The 19,143-nt window shown below is 42.7% G+C and overlaps 2 protein-coding genes across 14 annotated transcripts in view; both read right to left on the minus strand.

Moving 5' to 3' along the window:
• The window catches only part of LOC140547885 (RNA-binding protein 43-like), a 97,601-nt gene extending 90,125 nt beyond the window's left edge, over positions 1-7,476 (minus strand). For 2 of the 6 annotated variants that reach the window (XR_011978527.1, XR_011978526.1), the window contains exons 1-6: positions 7,387-7,415; positions 6,704-6,774; positions 6,282-6,547; positions 5,772-5,863; positions 4,055-4,416; positions 605-887 (exon numbers count right to left, since the gene is read on the minus strand). Coding sequence is in view for 4 of the 6 variants with exons in the window: in XM_072671142.1 (XP_072527243.1) it covers positions 3,724-4,416; positions 5,772-5,863; positions 6,282-6,498 (1,002 nt within the window). In the remaining 2 variants the exon portion in view is untranslated. Of the gene's footprint in view, positions 1-604; positions 888-3,559; positions 4,417-5,771; positions 5,864-6,281; positions 6,548-6,703; positions 6,775-7,386; positions 7,416-7,442 lie in introns of those variants that run through there. The other 4 variants (XM_072671142.1, XM_072671140.1, XM_072671143.1 and 1 more) reach the window with 4 other exon arrangements.
• A 1,939-nt stretch (positions 7,477-9,415) lies between these two features.
• Positions 9,416-19,143, minus strand: part of r3hdm1 (R3H domain containing 1) — a 55,071-nt gene continuing 45,343 nt past the window's right edge. For all 8 annotated transcript variants that reach the window (XM_072671136.1, XM_072671134.1, XM_072671133.1 and 5 more), the window contains 8 exons: positions 15,408-15,565; positions 15,097-15,248; positions 14,180-14,283; positions 12,571-12,755; positions 12,330-12,474; positions 11,806-11,924; positions 11,335-11,419; positions 9,416-10,858 (listed from right to left, as the gene is read on the minus strand). In XM_072671136.1, the coding sequence (XP_072527237.1) occupies positions 10,518-10,858; positions 11,335-11,419; positions 11,806-11,924; positions 12,330-12,474; positions 12,571-12,755; positions 14,180-14,283; positions 15,097-15,248; positions 15,408-15,565 (1,289 nt within the window). In that variant the 3' untranslated portion in view covers positions 9,416-10,517. The remainder of the gene's footprint in view (positions 10,859-11,334; positions 11,420-11,805; positions 11,925-12,329; positions 12,475-12,570; positions 12,756-14,179; positions 14,284-15,096; positions 15,249-15,407; positions 15,566-19,143) is intronic.

Here is a 19,143-nt window from a genome sequence, read left to right on the forward strand (position 1 = left end):
TTGTAAGCAGGGTCACCGGCAAGGATTTTAAGGGCCCCCTGCCAGTCAAAGGCCCTTAGAATCGCTGTTAATAGAGTCTTAACAGAGTTGCTTTAAACTTTAGGCCAACCTGTCAGCTAGACATGTTTATTATATTAAGAGCGCCAGCCCGAATGTGCTGGTGTGAGATAGCAGAACGGCTCATACATCTGCGACTGGAGACTGTCTTAATGACGCATTAATAGCAGGCTTATCTCCCGGGCAGGACGAATGGCTTTGTTTTTTTAGAATTTGTCTAATAGCTAGGAACTTAATTAAGTGGAAAATGGGCAGAAATGACCACATAAATTAAAAAACACAGCAGGCTGTGACCGGAGCTACTGCTGTACCCAAATACTCAATCAACGCAACCCAGGTCCACAAGGAGAACAAAAAACACACACATTCAAATTTCCCTGCAGAAAAACAGGCAATCAGCAGAACAACACTTACATATTTAGTCAACAGCACCTGAGTACACAGTAAAACTACAACAGCTGCCAAATGCAAGAAGGACTGGACATGGACATTCAGTACGTTTTTGGTATCGACTGAATAACTTAAAAAGTATAAAAATATACCATACTGCATCCAAATGGTCCAGTGGACTTCGGAGCTGCCACTATGACCCGAGGATCACTTGTTCAAATCCTGGTCATGGTGCCTGTCATCAGCAGCCGGAACCAGAGAGAGCACAATTGGCCTTGTCCTCTCTGGGTGGGTAGATGGCTCGCTCTCCCCACATCACTTCAGCGCTAGCTGATGCATCAGAGCTGGGTACCCGGTGCCGTCGTCTGAGCGAGTTGGTTCCCCGGTGACATTGCAATGGTGGCAGTTTGAACAGTGTGTCGGAGGAGGCATTAGATTTGCTAGGGAGAGAGTTGCAAGTTGCAAGTAAGTAGCTAGATGGTCTTAGCATCTGTAAGCCAATAAGAACGCTTGTTCTATAAATCAGCACTGTCAACTAGCTGTCTAAGAACATTCCATACCGTTGCTGTTGACATAATTTTAATCGGACAGTTGTTCTTTACATTGTGTCAAAAATTCATGATGAATGGACCAATAGAAATGCTCCTACATGACCTGGAATAAAATCCTTCTACACTGACTTCCACTGAAAGTAAAGGTTTTCCCCTTCTCCTGTAAAAGGTGATAAAAGGTTTTGGTATGACAGCAACAACATGCACATTTTTAAAGTTAGCACCTTTAATCTGCAATTCAGAGGTCAGTAAATACACCCAGCACACTTGATTTTGGCTATGCCACTCCCATTTTCATTGTGTGATTTAAAGAAGTTGGTACTGAAAAAAGTATCGGTTAGGAATCTGTATCGGACTTTGTATCGGAAAACACATTTATAACCACTTCAAAAAAGTGGTGGAATTCCAAATTAATTTCAACACTCCCGACAGTTCACACTGCTGTTTTATTCATGCCCTCAGCAGCATCAGTGCTTACAAGTCTACAAGTCATTCTCTCAGTTAAGAAATAACAGCAATCCAGCATTAGATCAACTGCAGCTATGGACTAATAGCTTTAGATATAGGATACAAGTCATGTAGAGAAAGAAACCCAAGCTAGTACTGAAATAAGCTACAGCATTTAACAGTACCCAGCATCTACTTCACAAAAAACAGTAGTCTTAGTGCACAGTCTGCTTATACTGGTTTGGTTGGATGTAGTTGATCAATGCCCCTTGGCTCAGAGCGCCATCTAGTGGATTCACTAGGAAGCACAGCCTTTTCCTGCTATCACTATAAATACTTTGCCAAATCTGATAAAGATCAATAACACCCTGTTATTCTGTTTCTGTTTGCTATTTAGGACGAAATGGAAATGAACAAAACGCCAGCGTTTAACATACACTGCCAGCAGAGCAGTAACAGAACAGATGCAATTTAACCAATGGAAAATGAGACCCCTCCACCCTGCCACCTGGACTTTCCCCAGTTTAAAAAAAGGAAGAAGTAGCAAAAATAAAGAAGATTTGCACTTCATTTAACTGGCATGACCTGTGATAAGGCTGCATATTGAAATTATAAATCTCATATTGACTAATAAATACTTGCTAATGTTTCTAAAAGCTAATGAAAGTAAACCTACCCCGAACAGCGGGTACAACATTACAAATAACATCGGGCTAATCTGTAGTTACTCGCTTCTTTTCGTTGTAGCCATGCATTTCATTGTGGCTTATTTGGTTGAGCTGCTTCATTTTTGCAAAATTCAGCTGCTGAAATAAAGTCATTCGGGCGGTTTAGTGTGAAATTGGTCGTTTGTAGAGAAACAAAGCTCATTTGTTATGATGGTAGTGTTGACACATTTTGTTCACGTTTTAGTTGGTTAGTAAAAATAAGTGGACAAATTCTCTACTGGAAACATTTTCTGCACATTTTCTGTTTATGTACTGAATTTAATGTGTTGGGGGAAAAATGAAACATGGCATGTTTAATGTGTTATTATTTTTGCACACACCACATTACCATGTTTTAATGTTAAATTAAACAAATTAATTTAACAGTAATTATTTAGAATGTGCAGAATAATTCAATTACACTTATTATAAATCAAATTCATGTGTAATCTGGCCAGGGAATGCCATTAAACTATAAATTCCATTAAAGTGTGGTAAAACGTTTAGGCATCCCTGTTTTAGAGGCATTAAACCACCACAGATTCAACACATTTCTCCAGAAAGAGCCCGGAATTACTTTATTAATATTATATTTTTAACTTATCTTTATTGAAAGTATTTATTTATGCCAATTAGACACTGTGTTGAGCGGTGCCAATTAGCGAGTTAAGGTGGTAGTAACTTCAGGCTCCTGTGGATGGCACTGCACGAGGATGATCAGGCTATAAATACCTGCAGGGTGTGTGATGGGATTCATAGATTGAGTAGGAGCTGGTACAGTGCAGTGCAGTGCAGTCTCGTTGGATGTGTGGAACAGGGGTCACAAAGCAGATGTAAATGATTGGCAGAAAGGAGAGATTGCATTTGGGGGTGTTAAAGGCCACAGTGTGAAGATAGAAGCTGAATCTGCAGGTGTATCGAAGCGTACAGTCATACAGGTCTACCAGCAGTGGCAGAAATCAGAAAATTCTCCTTATTCCCATCATTCTTGAGCAGACCTGAGCAAAGGCCTCTTGCATGTCACTGAGCTCCATATGTTCATGAGTATTCTATCAGAAATTGGTGGTGAAGGACCTGCGCTGACTTCTAGAAGAAGTTCTTGCCTGGAAGCGAAGCGATTTTCATTCACACGCTGATGGTCCATGTCTGGCGGTCTCGTCTTTCGGCCACAATTCTAACGAGACGGTCCTGTACAATGGGATTTTTGCTACTGCTGGTAGACCTGCATGACCGTACACTTCCATACACCTGCAGATTTAGCTGCATCCTTCTCACTATGGCCTTTGGCACGCCCAAATGCAACCACTCCTTTTAGCCAATCATTAACATACAACGAGACACTCACTGCACTGTACCAGCTCTACTTAATCTATGCATCCCACCATACCTCACAGGTATTTTTAGCCGAGTCATTCTTATGCAGTGCCATCTGCAGGAGCCTGAAGTTACTACCACCATAAACACGCAAGTTGACTAATTTCAACTTGGCCAAATGAACAGCTTTTGGGATTTTTATTGTTTTTTTTTTAGTGCGTGTCAGTGTTTTACTACATTCACTACAGCCTACAGGCTCAAATCCGTGCACCATCAGTCACTATCTTCACCATCCCACAGAACAGGTGGCTGGAGACAGAGGGGCCAATGACCTCAATATAAGAATCTGTAGGAGCGTAACATACATCCTTATATATACTTTGCACTCTCTCACAAGCCTGTAACAACCTCGTTCTAGTAGCCAGATCAGAACTACTGCAGTCTATTTGCTGAGTGCGTAACGTGCCTTGTCTTTCAGCCACTAGCTTCTGCAACTCTGTTTGTGCAGCCGACAGCACAGATTTATCTCCGTGCAGCTCTACTTCGGTAACTTCGCCTGTGCTGACTGCCTGAGCGATCACATCATACCTGCTCACACATCTGTCCCAGTCTTTTCTCTGCACCATCTGGAAGTACTTGTAAGTGTGTGTGTCGAGCCACAACTTCACAATATCAGTTCCATCCACCGCAGACTGTCTGGCCTTGTCCGGGCTTGAGGCCTTGAACAAGCTCGAGGCCTTGTCCGATATGTCTCTGTTTGGGGCTCGACTAAGAAGGTCTTTCCGCAGCTCTCGGAGGGCAGAAAACGGACCTTCTGCCGAGATGAATCCGGCTTTGGTCAGGTCAGGCTGGATGCGCACTGACCCGTGGGTGGACCTCAGGCTCGCAATTAAGGTGGAGAGGTCTGGGTAGAGTGACAAGTCCACATCCGCAAAAGCGTACAAGGCGACCTACGAAAGCCAGGGTGAAAGACACGTGATCAGATATACAAGATCAGATTTGCCTGATTCTGCTGCCCAGCGTGGGTGTCTATTTTCAAGTGTGGCTACGATTTTTGAAAACAAGTGAACTGCAGGGCATCGACTGTGAAATTACCTTCCACACGTTTTCATTATCACACCCTTAAAAAGGGTTCTCTGAATGATGTCATATTATATATAGTATATAATATTTTGGTTCTATAAGACTTGTTTCTTTTTGTGGTAAATGAGATGTAAACTATATGGACAAAAGTATCGGGACACCTGCCTGCTCATTTATTGTTTCTTGTGAAATCAAGGGTATTAAAAAAGGAGCAACTGTCCCTTCTGTCCAGGGTAGGCTTTCTACTAGATTTTAGAGCACTGCTGTGAGGATCTGATTGCATTTAACCACAAAAGCATTAGTGAGGTCCTGGATACTGGATGATCAACACCCTACATCATTCCCAATTCCCCAACTCACCACAAAAATACTGGATGAAGCACCATCATCATTCCAGAGGACACAGTTCCACTGCTCCACAACTCAATGCTGGGGGCCTTTATACCCCTCTAGCAAACACATCTAGCATCTGGCATTACACATGGTGCCAATAGGTTAATTTATATCTGCTCCAGAAAGTCTATTCTAACCTACTTATTATCACCATCAGCAGGCACTGCAGAAAGCTATTCAACACCACCATGTGGCCACACTGCAAAGTGTAGACTGTTTTAAGGAGCCACATTTAGCCATCGTTTTTAGAGATGGAAAATGAATGTGTATGGGGTATTTTCTTTATCGACCAAACCTTGATGATGGACAGTAAATAAGTAAACCGTTTAGCCCTTAAAACGCTGATGGACTGCTGGTCCTAATACCAAAGAATAACCCCACCAGTGCACAGACGTCCCTATAGTTACTTTATATATACATATATAATTTATTTATAAAAGAATACTGTTCTCCTTTGCTTTCAGGCGGAAAATAGAAAAGCAGAAAAGCTGTATTAGGGGGAGAGAGGGCCTTCAGTCAAGCCTGACTCAACGCAAAACAGCACCCATGGGAATTACCCACTTGCTTCACATGATGCAAGTCATTCAAGGTTATCTCAGCAATGTGGAAAACAGCACTTAGACGGTTAAGAAAGCATTTGAATATCACTTAACTGTGACAGGGGACTGCACACAACCGCACGCTTTACGGGTAAATGGAAAGTTGGTCTTCTGCCAGTTAACTGATATTCTAATCTCTTTAAACAGGCCAATTTCCCACTCGACATGGGGTCTAGTGCACTTTGGAACAGATCTATGGTATGAAAAGCAGCATGAATGTCCACACCTACCTCTGGAGTATACATGTACACTGTGAGGGGATATTCTTCTTGAAACTCTCGATCTTTCAGCACCTGGTTGCACTTAACCACCTTGTCTGCATCTGAAAACAGAAACATTCACATACACGTTTGTTAGCATAATGTGCTAACGCTAGTGATTTCAACAACACTGATAATACGTTTTTCACTTGCAATCTGTGATGTAAAAGAGGAAATGTGCTCTTTTATTATGCATACTCTGACAAATGCTCATGCCCCCGACTGTGGTGGGAGGCCATTTTCCAATGTGATATGTATAAACATACTGGAGAAATGCCTGGGCAAGAGAGTGTAACGTATGGGTCCTGTGTCAACCAAATTACTCTTTAGAAGTGGTAGTGGAGGTATAGACTCAAGTATATATGTTTTAGCAGATGAATTTTAGAGTTAGATGGGCATGGTGGATGATTCCATGACTAGGGTACTGGACCAGCCAATTATTTTGTTGCAACCCTGCACAATGTGCCTCGAAGTACTGACCTCTCCAGCTCTCAAAGGTGACGAAGGCCACTCCTTTAAGATGAGTGGGATACTCCACCTCCTCCACGTCTCCTCCATGGCTTCTCGCACTCTGAAAGTGAATGGTGAGCTTGTCGCTCATCCGTGAGCTGGGCAGCACGTCAGGAACGCCGCTGACCACTACCGTCCTGCACCGGTCGGGGGAGCCTTTGCTGTTCATCACAGGTGAATCACTCATCACTGGAGCATTTATGCTGATGCTCGGTCAGCAAACCCGGGTTCTGGGGCTGCGTCAGCACAAATCAGAGCATTAGCAGCAAAAGTACGATTAGACCTGTTTTTATTCAAAATGTTTAAATACAGCAAACTACAAGGTACAATTTGCTCGATCAATTTCTTTGTAAGTGGCTTGATATGCAACTCAGTCTGAACGCCTGACATACCTACATATTAGAGGTCTAATGCACTATATGTCCAAAAGTTTGTGGACGCATGCTCATTCAAACATGCTTTCCTGGAAAAAAAAATGGATTGCCACATGAGCATTGAAGAGATGTTAGATGGTTAGTTCTGGGACATAAACACCCCTCTAACTCATCCCCCAACTCGTCCCCCAACTCCATCACTTCAGGGGACACGGTTTCTCTCTGCTGGGGTCTTTAAACCCTTAAACCCTCATTACTGGCGTTGGGCATGATGCCATTAGCCTCCAGAGGGCCCCAATATACTGCCATGCCATGCTTTTTTTTTTTTTTTTTATGGAAACCTGGAAGGTCTGGGGATACACTGCTAGCGCTACATGCTCTGGTCTGAACGCTGAAAGCGGGCGGGTTACTATAGCAACCAAACTGTACACACAGCCTGAGAGCTAACTGAGGGAATAACAGTGGGGCTAGTGCTGCCTGCCGTGTGAACGAAGCTCAACACTCCACTAACTAACTAACTAACTAATGTGCTTAATGTAAGAAGAGCTCCGAGCTCCGGAGAAAAACAGCTGTTACTCCTTTAGCTTCGTTTAGCTTAGCCAGCTAGCATTTACCGCGTTAAAACCCGCACTTCGACCGCCAGAGTAGCCCTAGTGAACGTTAGCGTAGCTTCCAGAAACTAGCTATAAACTTTTCCTTACCAAAATACAGTACACGGCCTTTTTCCCCCCTTTTTTCCCCCCTTTTTCCCCCTCACCCTGTTTTGCCTCAGTGCCTCGTTTAAATGTAATCGATTCCTCTAACGCACCAATGAGAAGCCAACACAAGCCTGGGATTTGTAGTCCTGTGGTTGATAGAGAGGGCGAGCACGGACTTAGCGGAGAACAACAACCCCCACAATGCAACGCTTTCGTTTCACTTTCGGATTACAGAGCAAACGCGGACTTATCCACAGTAGATGGCGCTCAATGGCGTCCTCATTGAACTTGGGGGAGGGAGGGAGGGGGGCTTAATGTCTAGATTCTGGAAATAAGAAGCTAAACAAATACATTAAAACCTACATATTTATTTATTTATACAGAGAACAAGTTTGAGCATCGGGGAAAGACAAGCTAAACGCTAAAGTTAGCAAGATAGCTAGCTAGCTTAATAGCAGGCTCTATAGACACCTAGGTTTGAGTAGCTAGCTAGTTAGATACCTTTATTGTAATTATGCTTGGACAACATAGTCCCAGTTAAGCTCAGTGGATGCAGGGGTTACCCCTGTGCTCCAACCACAGAGCCACCATCATATCACTGTTTGGCTCCATTTTTATCTACATGTGGGGGAAATGACCTCTGGTCTCCATATTGAGCTGAATAAAGATAGAACTGATGTTTCTCTGCGTTTGGTAACAGAGGTAAGAGTTGTACTACAGCTGGGCCATAATTTCCTATAGTCTAGAGATAAATGACTAGGCTAGTGTTCTCAACACCACCCCCCTCCCCCCTCCCCCTCCTCCTCCTCCTTCCTTAGAGGTAACTTCCTGGAGGTTTCAACTCAACCCAAATCTAAGAGGCTATCATACACTCCTAAAACAAATGTTCTACAAAGAACACTTTTAATGTTTAAAGAAAGCCATGTAAAGGGCTCTTTTCCAATTGACCGGTTTTTCATACTCAGCAAAATGATTCCCTATGGCATGTTTCGAGCATATCGTGGATATTACCAGGCCTTAAACATCACTCATCAACAAGTTAATTGGAAATAAAGCAGGAATGCTGCAATCACATGCTAGCAGTATTGTGGTAAATGGAAGTTCCTGACTTTCGGGGTTGCACATGAACACCCCCTCAAGTTGTACTTTCTAGCGGTAAATACCGGAGCTCCTGAGTTGTGGTGACCTTCCACCTTTTAACATGGTGGAGAAGGCCGAATTAGTACTGGATGGTCAATAATTCTTTATTGAACAGCGCAGCTGCTGTTACTGGTATTTTTGTGGACATTATTTGAATCTGTAATCTGTGTGCATTTAGCTTGCTACAGAACAATGCTATTTATCCTTCTATCCCTAGAAAACTGACTACTCCGCTAGCTAGCGCAGTGTCACTTACTAAAGTTACCTTCGCCGCCATCTTTCATGTCGGTCTGACAATAGGAAAAGCGGAGAAGTTTAGACAGTAGTTTTGAGATTGGATGCAATTTGTTGCAATATTAATTTTTATTATTCATTTATTTCTTTTATTTATTACCAACCTCGCCACACCCGAATCTGCCAATCATTGACTTCTGAGGCCAGTAATTTTTAATTAGATTGTTGGAAGTCTGCATAATGATGATCTACAGCAGGGTTGGAGACCACTGGAGTAGGCCAACAATAGGTTTCTAGGATGGGCCGGGAGGCTTTTTGGGCTTGAGTAAAGGACGGGTTTGAAATGGGTGAGTGAAGCAGAGACCACCCCTCCCACGGCTGAGGTGAGCAATAGAGAGGAAGGCAAGAGAGAGTGGTGGTGGCGGTGGTGAGTACGATGTTGTTTGTCATGAAGGTGCGGCGAGAGAGGAGGGTTTATATAAGGGTTGGGCACTTCAGAGATTCCCAATGGGTGAAGGAAAATGAAAACATGAGCTAATGTGAACCCCAGCAATCCGATAAGGCTGAGGGATACAGTGTCATGATACAGGATATCACATGAGAACCATTAAAACTCCAGCTTTAGACTGGAATGCTCCAGTGGAAACACTAACGCGTCTTGGTGTAAACATTTATTTGTTTCAAACTGAAATAAAAACATTTTACAGCCGTTCATAATCCACACATTTTGCAACAAACAAAAAAAAAAGGAGGCAGTGGGGATGAGGTGTAAGATTTTCCATCTCTGAGTGACCCTTCTGTTGAGTTACAGGTTTAAAACCCCTTATTTAAAGGCTCTGGGGAAGAGAGACAGAAGGAGCTGGAGTGAAGATGATTTAAAACTTGCCATCATCTGCTTATAAATTAAATAAAAACACAGACCCAGCCTGACCTGCTTTCAAAGATCACTTTTGTGCCAGAACACAAATGAGACTGGTAGGAGAGAAAAGGAGGACAGCACTATCTTTTTTCATTTGATTTTTTTCCGGGTTCTTACTGGTGGTATCCGTTAAGACGTTCTGTTGGCGCTGGCATTTATCCTGCAACAGAGCAATAGTGCAGTTAAGGCACGCAAAGTAGAAGCTCTCTCCTGTTTGCGGTTTCAGACGTACCAACTTTGAGCAGGCCTTTTCTTTTTCCCCCTCCCTAAAAATAAAAGGAGTCACAAACAAGACAAAGAGCAAGCCAGTGCGTGTGGTCCAGAAACAGCTGGAGGTGTGTGTGTGTGTGTGTATGGGGGGTAGTTAATGTCATCAACATCTCAAAGCTTCTGTTCTGCAGTACAAAACTATAATGACCAATCACCATGCTGTCTTCGTAGTAAAGCATCATACTGTCTTTACAAAATTGCAAAACATGTCTCATTTGTTTTTGGTTTGATTAAATAACATTTAGAGTTGGATAATTATGCCCGTTTCAAACAGTTACAACACCATTCCGTTTTTTTTTTTCTCTTTTTTTCTTTGTTTTTCGTCCCAGTATTAACAAACCCAAGTGAAAACCCCAACAGTATCAAACCCGTTCATATTTCACCACAGTGGTGCAAACATAAAGAAAAAAAAAAAGAGAAAAACAAAACAAAAACAAAAATAAGAAAACTAAAAAAAAAAAAAAAAAAAAAAGACAAAAGAAAAGTAAAGTAGTGAGTGAGGATGCCAGGAAGAGTGCCCGAGGCAATGGTGGCGATTGATTGGGCGGGGAGTGTGAGGAGGGGCGTGGCCTCACTGAGAGCTGGCTCTCTCGAGCGTGTGGGCCTCGTCGTGTCTCTTGCTGGATTTCAGTCTGAACGTGGTGATGGAGCTGTTCAGTTTCAGCAGTGCGCTCTGCGCTGCGTATTTGGAGGGGAACGTGGCCAGGATGGTGTAGGTGGACGCCAGGTCGTGGGGGGGCACTTTGGAGGGCTCAGAGTTCGTGTCGCTGCTGTCCGAGCGCTGAGGCGGCTGGGGCTCCGGCAGCCATTTGATGAAAGCTCCTGCTTTGCCCAGCTCTCCGAGCAAAGAGTCTGCCTCTGCGCGACTGATGCCGGCCGGCAGGTCTGTCACTTCTAGAACGCGGCTGGTCACTGTCCGCACAGGAAGAGGAGGAGGAATCGTTAACAACTCTGTATCGGCAAGACTTTCCAACAAGAACTATTACTTACAAATTATTATTATTACTACTACTACACATGCATACACAGTATTTTCATTTTGACAGGCAACTCTCTCTATTTCTCTATATTTTTTATATTTATTTCTCTATATCTCATATTAGTAGCATTTCAACATTTTTTTTGGCAGATTTTTAAGACAGCGGCACCTGGTAAAAGCATAATTAACACAAACAGTAAGAGTGTTCAGTATGGAAACATAAGATTACAATAATTTGCAAATAATTTTGCACATTGTGTCGAAATTTAATATATTTCTAGAAAGGCCCTCAGTCTCCTGAATCATCTTGCATGGAAACTACAGACAATAAGACATCAGGAAGCATGCTATTAGAGCAAGCCGGTGCGGGCCTTATGTGTAAATACTATGGGTTGTGGTTTTATATTACCTATCTCTCCTGGACTCATATCAGTTGACAGTGATTTCTTTGTGGGTCTTCGGACGCGCCCCCCATGACGAATACCCATTGAAGCCTGGCAAAGGGCAAAGAAGAGGTCAGAGAGCGTGAGAAAGTGTGTGAAAGTGTGCTTGTCTGTTTAGACGGGCAGATAAATTGGTCAGTACTGGTCAGTCATGCCTTAATGATGGGGTTGGTAATGGTAGTTGGTAATGACTGCTTTGCATCAGCAACAATGGGACACCACGCTGTGTGTGTGTGTATTTGAGGTGGTGGTAGCCATGAAACAAACATACCACATCCATGCATTAGAAGACACAAAATGAAGGTGTGTAAATGTGTTTAATCAGGTAGTGCTAAAAAAAAATCCATTCTGTTTGACCGTAGTATGAAGTATGCATTAGTGGAGTGGAAAGATAAGTGTGTGTGTGTAGGTGTGTACATTGTGCATGTGTGTTTAACCTGGTGGTGGTGATGGTGGTGGTGGTGGTGATTGACCATATGAGAGCCGTGCATTAGTGGAGGTCTGATGGGAGGGTTGTACTGAAGAGGCTGTCCAAGCAAAGGATACCTGCCATCACCTGTAGAGACACACAAATAATTCAATATATAACCCAGCGTAGTGTTGTATTCTCTGTACTGTACAGTAATACATCTAAATTATAATGTATAAGTGTATGTCGCTAATATGTCTCTCCCGAGGTGGATTCATTTAGCTAACTGAGGCATCTTAGTGTAGCCTATCAGAGTGGGCAGGGAGGTGTATGCACTTACATGCTTAAATATCTGGAGAACTTTATTTCTTTTTAAATTTTTCCTATCCAAATGAATCTGTGTATAATATGAAACAAGTACACACAGACACAAAAGTACAACTGCACTGCATTGGTTTTGTGAATCGCTACACCCCTAACCTATAATAATAACCTATAAATAATAGTAACTAACACACTGCACATGTACATAACGTGAGCCAAAACACTCACCTTGGCCTGGGAGGAAGGGACGAGAGAACTGAGGCATGATAGGAAGGGAGGCGAGGCCAGGACGGATACCCTTTAGATTGGCTAGGTGGACCGGAGTAGGAGAGTGGGCGGGGGAAGGGGAGGGGCTAGCCAGCTGTGGACTACTCTGTAGAAAGAGAACGGTTGCAGTGTTTTGTGACAAAAATACCCAAATTAAATGACAAAAAACCTGTAGGAGGATGGAGGGGTTGGGTCAGCCTACCTGTGAGGCGTCAAGCGGGGAGGCGAGCTCGGCAGGTTTGGGGCCGTGGTGGTGCTGGTGGTCCAGGCTGTAGTATTTGTGGTGTTTCCACTGCAGGGCAGGGGATGGAGCGCGAGGCTGCTGGCTGGGAGGGACGCTCAGTTGCATCATCAGCATGCCGCCACTAGGGGGTGGTGGATGCACACCTACAAATCACAGCAGAGTGAATTCGCACAGATGGACTGAAGTTATTGTCTGTGTCGCTTGCTATTAAAAGCCAATGGGTAACAGTTCATTAAGCTGTTCACTCTAAACCGAGGATTACTTGAGTTTATTTCTAAATGACATGTCTAAATGGCCGTTAACACCATTAATGATCATTAACATTCAAAACAATTTACATCTCATTCCACTCATGTTATTCAAGTGTACTATCTCTGCCCCTCATGTGAAGTTACACCTCATTTCTACTATATACATATACAAATACGCACACTATGCTTTAGTTTTTTCCAATATGTTAAACTCCGCAGATGGGCGAGGTGTCAAATGCGTACAACTGTAGAAAAGACTGTGGTAGGAGGGACTGCTTAAAAACAAATCAGAATGGATATAATGTCCCTTGAAAAAACCTCCACAGGCAGCACACGTTCCAATCAGACTATTATTTAAATATATCTATTCAAAGTAAAGTCTCTCATTATAAACAGGAAAAAAGCAATACACGAATCTCTTAAGTTAATGAAGATCACCATTAACCTGTAAAGCAGAATTAACAGCCAATTAAATGTAATATTTGCATAGTAAATGCAATATTGACGCATCAGTTATTTACTGGCAAGGACAGAGCGGGTTGCTTGGAGAGACTGAAAGGGAGCGCACGCACAAACACAGGCGCGCACGCACACATACACACACGCACTGCAGGTCGTCTGCAAGGACAGGACAGCACCACTGCCCAATTAAAGTGCTGCTTGAACAAAGCCGACGCATGCGCGGACCGCGCACATACACATGCGCTCGCTGCACAGAGAACTCCAATTAAGGCTGTTTAATAAACAGGGAAAGGTCAAAGTGTGTAGTCATCGTACTCGTCTCTCAAGTTCAAAACTTATAACAAACCTGATACTCCCGATACTCACACTCAGTTTTAAGGCGATGTGTAAAAAAAAAACTACCTCATCTAAAACCCTTTCAAATACAAACTCACAATGTTTATCCTCATCATGATACACAGTACTATAAAAATCTCTCTCTCCATTCAGCAATAGTGAAGAATAAGGAAGGATTGTTGGTGCTAGCTATGAGAAAATACAGGGCCTTTCAAAAATGAGGCTGTAAACATTTAAATTGATTTAATTTTGTTTCATAAATTTATCATTAAATTTGCATGACAAAACACCACATTTATCACAAAATGCTTAATAAATACCTTAAATATGTGCACTCCCTATAATGAGAGTGTAAATGCCTAAAATGCATGTTCGGTTTTTCACCACACCTGCTACTTTGCTGATTTGGGCCTTTTAAAATGTGACATTTTTCACTGTTTCACTGCAACCTCGCGTTATTGTTTCACTGGCCGCACTGTGACTTGCTGGCTAGAAATTGGCTTTAAAAGCTGCCATACCTGTGCATTGTTGGCCCGGGACTGGCTGAGAGCTGCAGGGGGAGGAGGCCCTGGGGAACTGCATCTGTTCTGAACCCGGATGAGGCAGAAAGCCCACAGTCGAGCTAAAACACACATACAGACACACACGGTATCGACACTGCAATAAATATTGTGACAAACATATACAGGAATTGTTTTTACCAGATTTCACCTGAAATCATTGGTCCAACATGTTATACACATGGTATTATACACATGGTATTATACACTCTGTGTATCCAAGACTGGAGTGAAAAACAATATCTGCCTCTGGTAGATAGGTCATGGAAAATGAGAACAGTGGGAACTGTCCTTTTCGATTAACCAGCAGTATTAAATTTTAGGTATAGTTTGGCATACACACACACACACACACACACAGTATACTGTGTATATAATAACTGTATATATAATATGTACACTGTATTTATATTAACCTGCATCTGTGCTAATGTGATCTGGAGTTTTACAAGGAAAAACACTGCTGAGCTAAATGCCTTTTCATAATGTGCCTCTGCACTGTTTTTCAGGTAAATATTAATGTGTAATCACGACATTTAGTTTATTTATTTATTTATTTTCTCCCACTTAGGCGCATATTCACAATTTGTGAGGGTTTCTTTTGCTCAAAAATTTAGAGTCCATGCAATCATTAAAGCAAAAAAGGGGTTGGAATTCTACAATTCAGCCTCACATTTCAAAGATTCTGCCCAAATTCTTAAACTGCTAACTAGCAAGTGTGTGTAAACGTCAGTTATTACATTAGTATATGAATGAGAATTATAGTAAACACACAAACACATTCCCTAAGGTCTGCATGGGTGTGCGTCGGCCTAAGGCAGGGTAATTGTGTATGTGTGCGCGCGTATGTGTGTCTTTATGCATGTGTCTGTTACCTAACAGTGGAGTGCTGCCCTGGGGGCAGGACGCTGTAGTAGACCTGCATGCTGGCAGAAGGAACTGGCGTATGATTGGTCTGTCCCTGCAGGACAATCTGCTGCTGATAGGCCGGCTGAGGAACACTTTGAGACCCCTGCGGCACAGACACCTGGACACACACACACAATATATATTCTCTCACTCTGCGACATGCACATCCTTTTTCAGACCACCATTGCTGCCATTTGTCAATCCAGCTGCAGCTAAATTAGATCACAAGCAAACAAAACGGGGCTTCAACACAGAAAAAAAAAAGAAAAGCACCTACTTGATAGGGCGGCACGGGCGGGTACTGCACCATAACACCCTGAATATGACCGGCCATCCCAGCCTGGCTGCCGACCAGCGATTGGCTCGGAGGCTGCTGCTGCACAGGCATCATGCTCTGGTAGCTGGGTGGTTGACTGGGCATGACAGCCTGATACCCTGGAAGCAAAGACATACATACACACACACGCACATTAGATCATGAACACGAATACGAAAAAGATGAAAAAATGAAATGTAAGCCCACCACCACGGGTAAAGACTGAACAGCACATAGGTTTAATCTAGTAAGCAGTACGGAAGAGGAACTCCCAAGACCAAAATGGCGAAGCAAACTGCAACGGAAAGCGGAAAGGCTTGGGCTGCGGCGCACGTGGGAGGCACAGCAAAGCAAACATCATTGATTTATTCTCTCGGAATACAAACACAAAAGGTCACAGAAGGTCAGGATTTAAGTCCTTGCTTCAAATTCATGTTTAACGGTTGAAGTCTCTCTCTCACTCTCTCACACTCTCTCACTCTTCATTTCGATATACTTGACTCTGCTGTGTGTGTCTCTCTCCACGCATCTCTTCCCCACTAGATGTCAGTCACCTTCTCCCTCATCACTTAAGCAGAAGTGAAGCTCTCAGACCCTACATTTCATCAGAAAGAGCTCAAATCTCAGTTAAATCTCAAATTTCACCCTTCTATTATTTACACAATTAGATTTTACATATATTGTACCGTAAACTGAAAACACTGGGTTTGCATTAAAATACATGGGGGGGGGGATAGACTACGTTTTCTTGAGCATATTAAGCACATTATATTAGCGATATTTCATATTGCATTCATATTTTATAATATAATTTGACATATTAAGCCCCTTCCGGGGTCATTATCCATTTCTAAATATTAGATATACTGAAGGCCAGAGAAGGTGAGCGGGTATCTGTGCTAGGCTAAAAGCTAGAACCAGCCGACCAGGGGTTGGATTTACAAAAGTGCTAACTTCATGCTTAAGAAATAAAGTTAAGATAGACTGACATTCTTCAAAAAAATCTTCTTCAGAATCTATAAGATCTAATGATTTAATGATTTGCTTTAAAAAAAAAAAAATTAAGAACAATTAACTCAAAAAATATTCTTAACTTTACAAATCTGGCACTGGTCTTAGACTGAAAGAGTTCTGAAGTTTAGCCTCTAAAATGATCAGTTTAAATAACTGTAAATCTAATTTATTTTAGTGTCAACGTGAGGAAAAATCACTTCTAGCTCGTTTCCTGAACACGTTTGAACGCTTAGTTTGAAGAATTAATATTAATACAAATTTGAGTTTCAGCTTTTATCAATCTTTTTTTCCTCCCTTTTTTTTTTTTTTTTTAAATCCAGCTCCAGCTTTACAAATCTCTTCAGCTAACTAATCTCCCCCCCGCAGGAGAGGGTATCGGCACTATGCGTTACGGCTTGAACGCATGCAACTGAGCCTCGCTGTAAAGCAGCCAATCATGGTGGATCATCAAATTTTCAGTAAAAATTTTTACGACAGTAAAAATGTTTCATGTTGACACTAAACAACAAGGTTGTAAATAGGCTTGTATCTGAGCACTTTCTGTTCCAACCAAAATCGCACTGACTATTTATACAACAATCAACTTCTTGAAATACTTCATTAATTTGCACCTTGAAGGTCTTTTTCAAAATGCTGATGACGTGATTCATCAGTAATGCAATCCATAAGGACAGTGCTACACAAATGGAAGTGGAGCAGCAATTTATACACAGTAGTGAGGCAGAGATTCTAAAAACCCTCGAGCTAATATTTCTTCTTCAAGAACTACTAAGCTATGAAATAAGCTATTTGTAAATGCAGCACTTCACTTAAGATGAAGCAGGCTTAAACCCGCTCAAACACTCCAATATTCACACAGCTGGACTGGATGGAATTCTTTGCTTTCTCCTCATCCCGCACGCCATCCGAGCCACCGTTTTGTGCTGACATCAGCCTAAACACCCAAATCCATCCATACGGATCTGCCACCTCTCCATACAGAGTTCCACAGTGAATGGATTTCAATCACCACCCAGATCGATTTTTTTTCCTTTTTTTTTTTTTTTTTTTAAACCTCCTACACCCTTTAACTCTGATTCTCACTCCTTTAGCTGCCTGCGTGTGTATACATGTTTGTCGGAGTCCATGTCAAGGTCAGTAAGTAGCGTGTTTAAGGTGGCAGAGAGCAGACAGCTGTTTTCATCGAGCTGAACACACTCGCCTGCCTGGCCATTTTCCTGTCTGGTCGGCTCCTTTGTAGCGGCTGGCTGCAATCAATTCAGCAGCGGGAGAGGAGAGAGGGGGGGGGGGGGGGTGTGCAGCCGTGAAAGAAACGAACTGACCTACCGCTAGCTCCATCAGAGAAAGAACGAGAGAGAGCGAGAGAGAGAGAGAGAGAGGGAGCCGCTATTTTTACTTGCTCTCTCAGGACACACATCAAGAGAATAAAAGCCTCTCTATTCAGTGCAATAAGCCACACACACACACACACACCCACCCACGCGCTCCATGGAAGTGGGAGTCCTTCAGTGACATTGTGGACAAGGTGTACGCTTTGTTTCACAGCAGCTACGGGTCAAGAAGCACCTAACGCAGACTAACACACACGGTGGACGTTCTAATCACTGCTGTAGCTATTGATTTTCAGAGTGGGTGCCCTTCACCCCACTTCATTTCCTTCTGTAAGAGCTAAATAGCTTCTGTTCTACACCAACTCAGTCAGGCTCACTCTTGTGTGTCCATGCGAGACCTTTTGCCAAGTTCACGCTATTATTTCATTTCAGTTTACACTTGAGGACAATCACTGCAGGAATGCTCTGCAGCACGGCCCATCCGAATCCCTTCAGTTCTTTTATTTAGGTAGGCATCTCTGGAGCTTTGAGAACGTATGTCTCAGAAGAGTTCTTGTAGAACTTGCTTGATTAGCAATATTTCTGGGCGCCACATTTACTTACGAAGTCGTACTTTAGAATTCCGGGGCCTTACAGCTCGCCTTGCCATACAAATTCCTTTGGTGTAACATAGGGGCTATCCGTTCCATGCATTGGTCACTGCACGCACTGCCCTCTTGTTCTACATAGCAAGGCCGCAAACACCATGCTGCTGCCTGCTCACATACTTGTCTTCTACTCAGAACAGCGCGTCTGGATAAAAGCCCTGTCTATATATTATATGATAAGTCGCTGATGGAATTATTTATGGTGACCTGCCTTCACGGCGCTGCGTCACTTTTTCAGTTAGAGCCTCCTCTTGAAATGAAAATCAGGCTGACTAATTTTAATTGTCAGACTGCGGCAGAACAGCTTGTATTTTTGCTAGCAGAACACACAAAGTCTTATGTGATGAGCAGCAACACAGGAACAGTTCATAGCCTGCAGAGTGGAACTATTTTACAGTGGAGCATGAAAATTTAATGCAATATCTGCGCTTTCCCCATATGTTTGTCTGTTTTTGGACCTTTTTGCTCATGCTATCAGATGTTTACTTCTGAATTACATCTCATTAGAAAACAAACCGCTGTGCTTAATCGAAACAAGTAGCAATATAATTGCTATAATAGCAATTCCATTATAATTTTATTCCATTTTGGGCCATTGCACCAACAAGGACAACAGGGATAACACTGTTTAATATCAATTATTATCAATGGTAGCAATTTAATCTGCATCCAAATCAGGAACTTGGATACGCACTGCGCATTGAA

This window comes from Salminus brasiliensis, chromosome 25 (genome assembly GCF_030463535.1).
Source record: "Salminus brasiliensis chromosome 25, fSalBra1.hap2, whole genome shotgun sequence".
Taxonomy (NCBI): domain Eukaryota; kingdom Metazoa; phylum Chordata; class Actinopteri; order Characiformes; family Bryconidae; genus Salminus; species Salminus brasiliensis.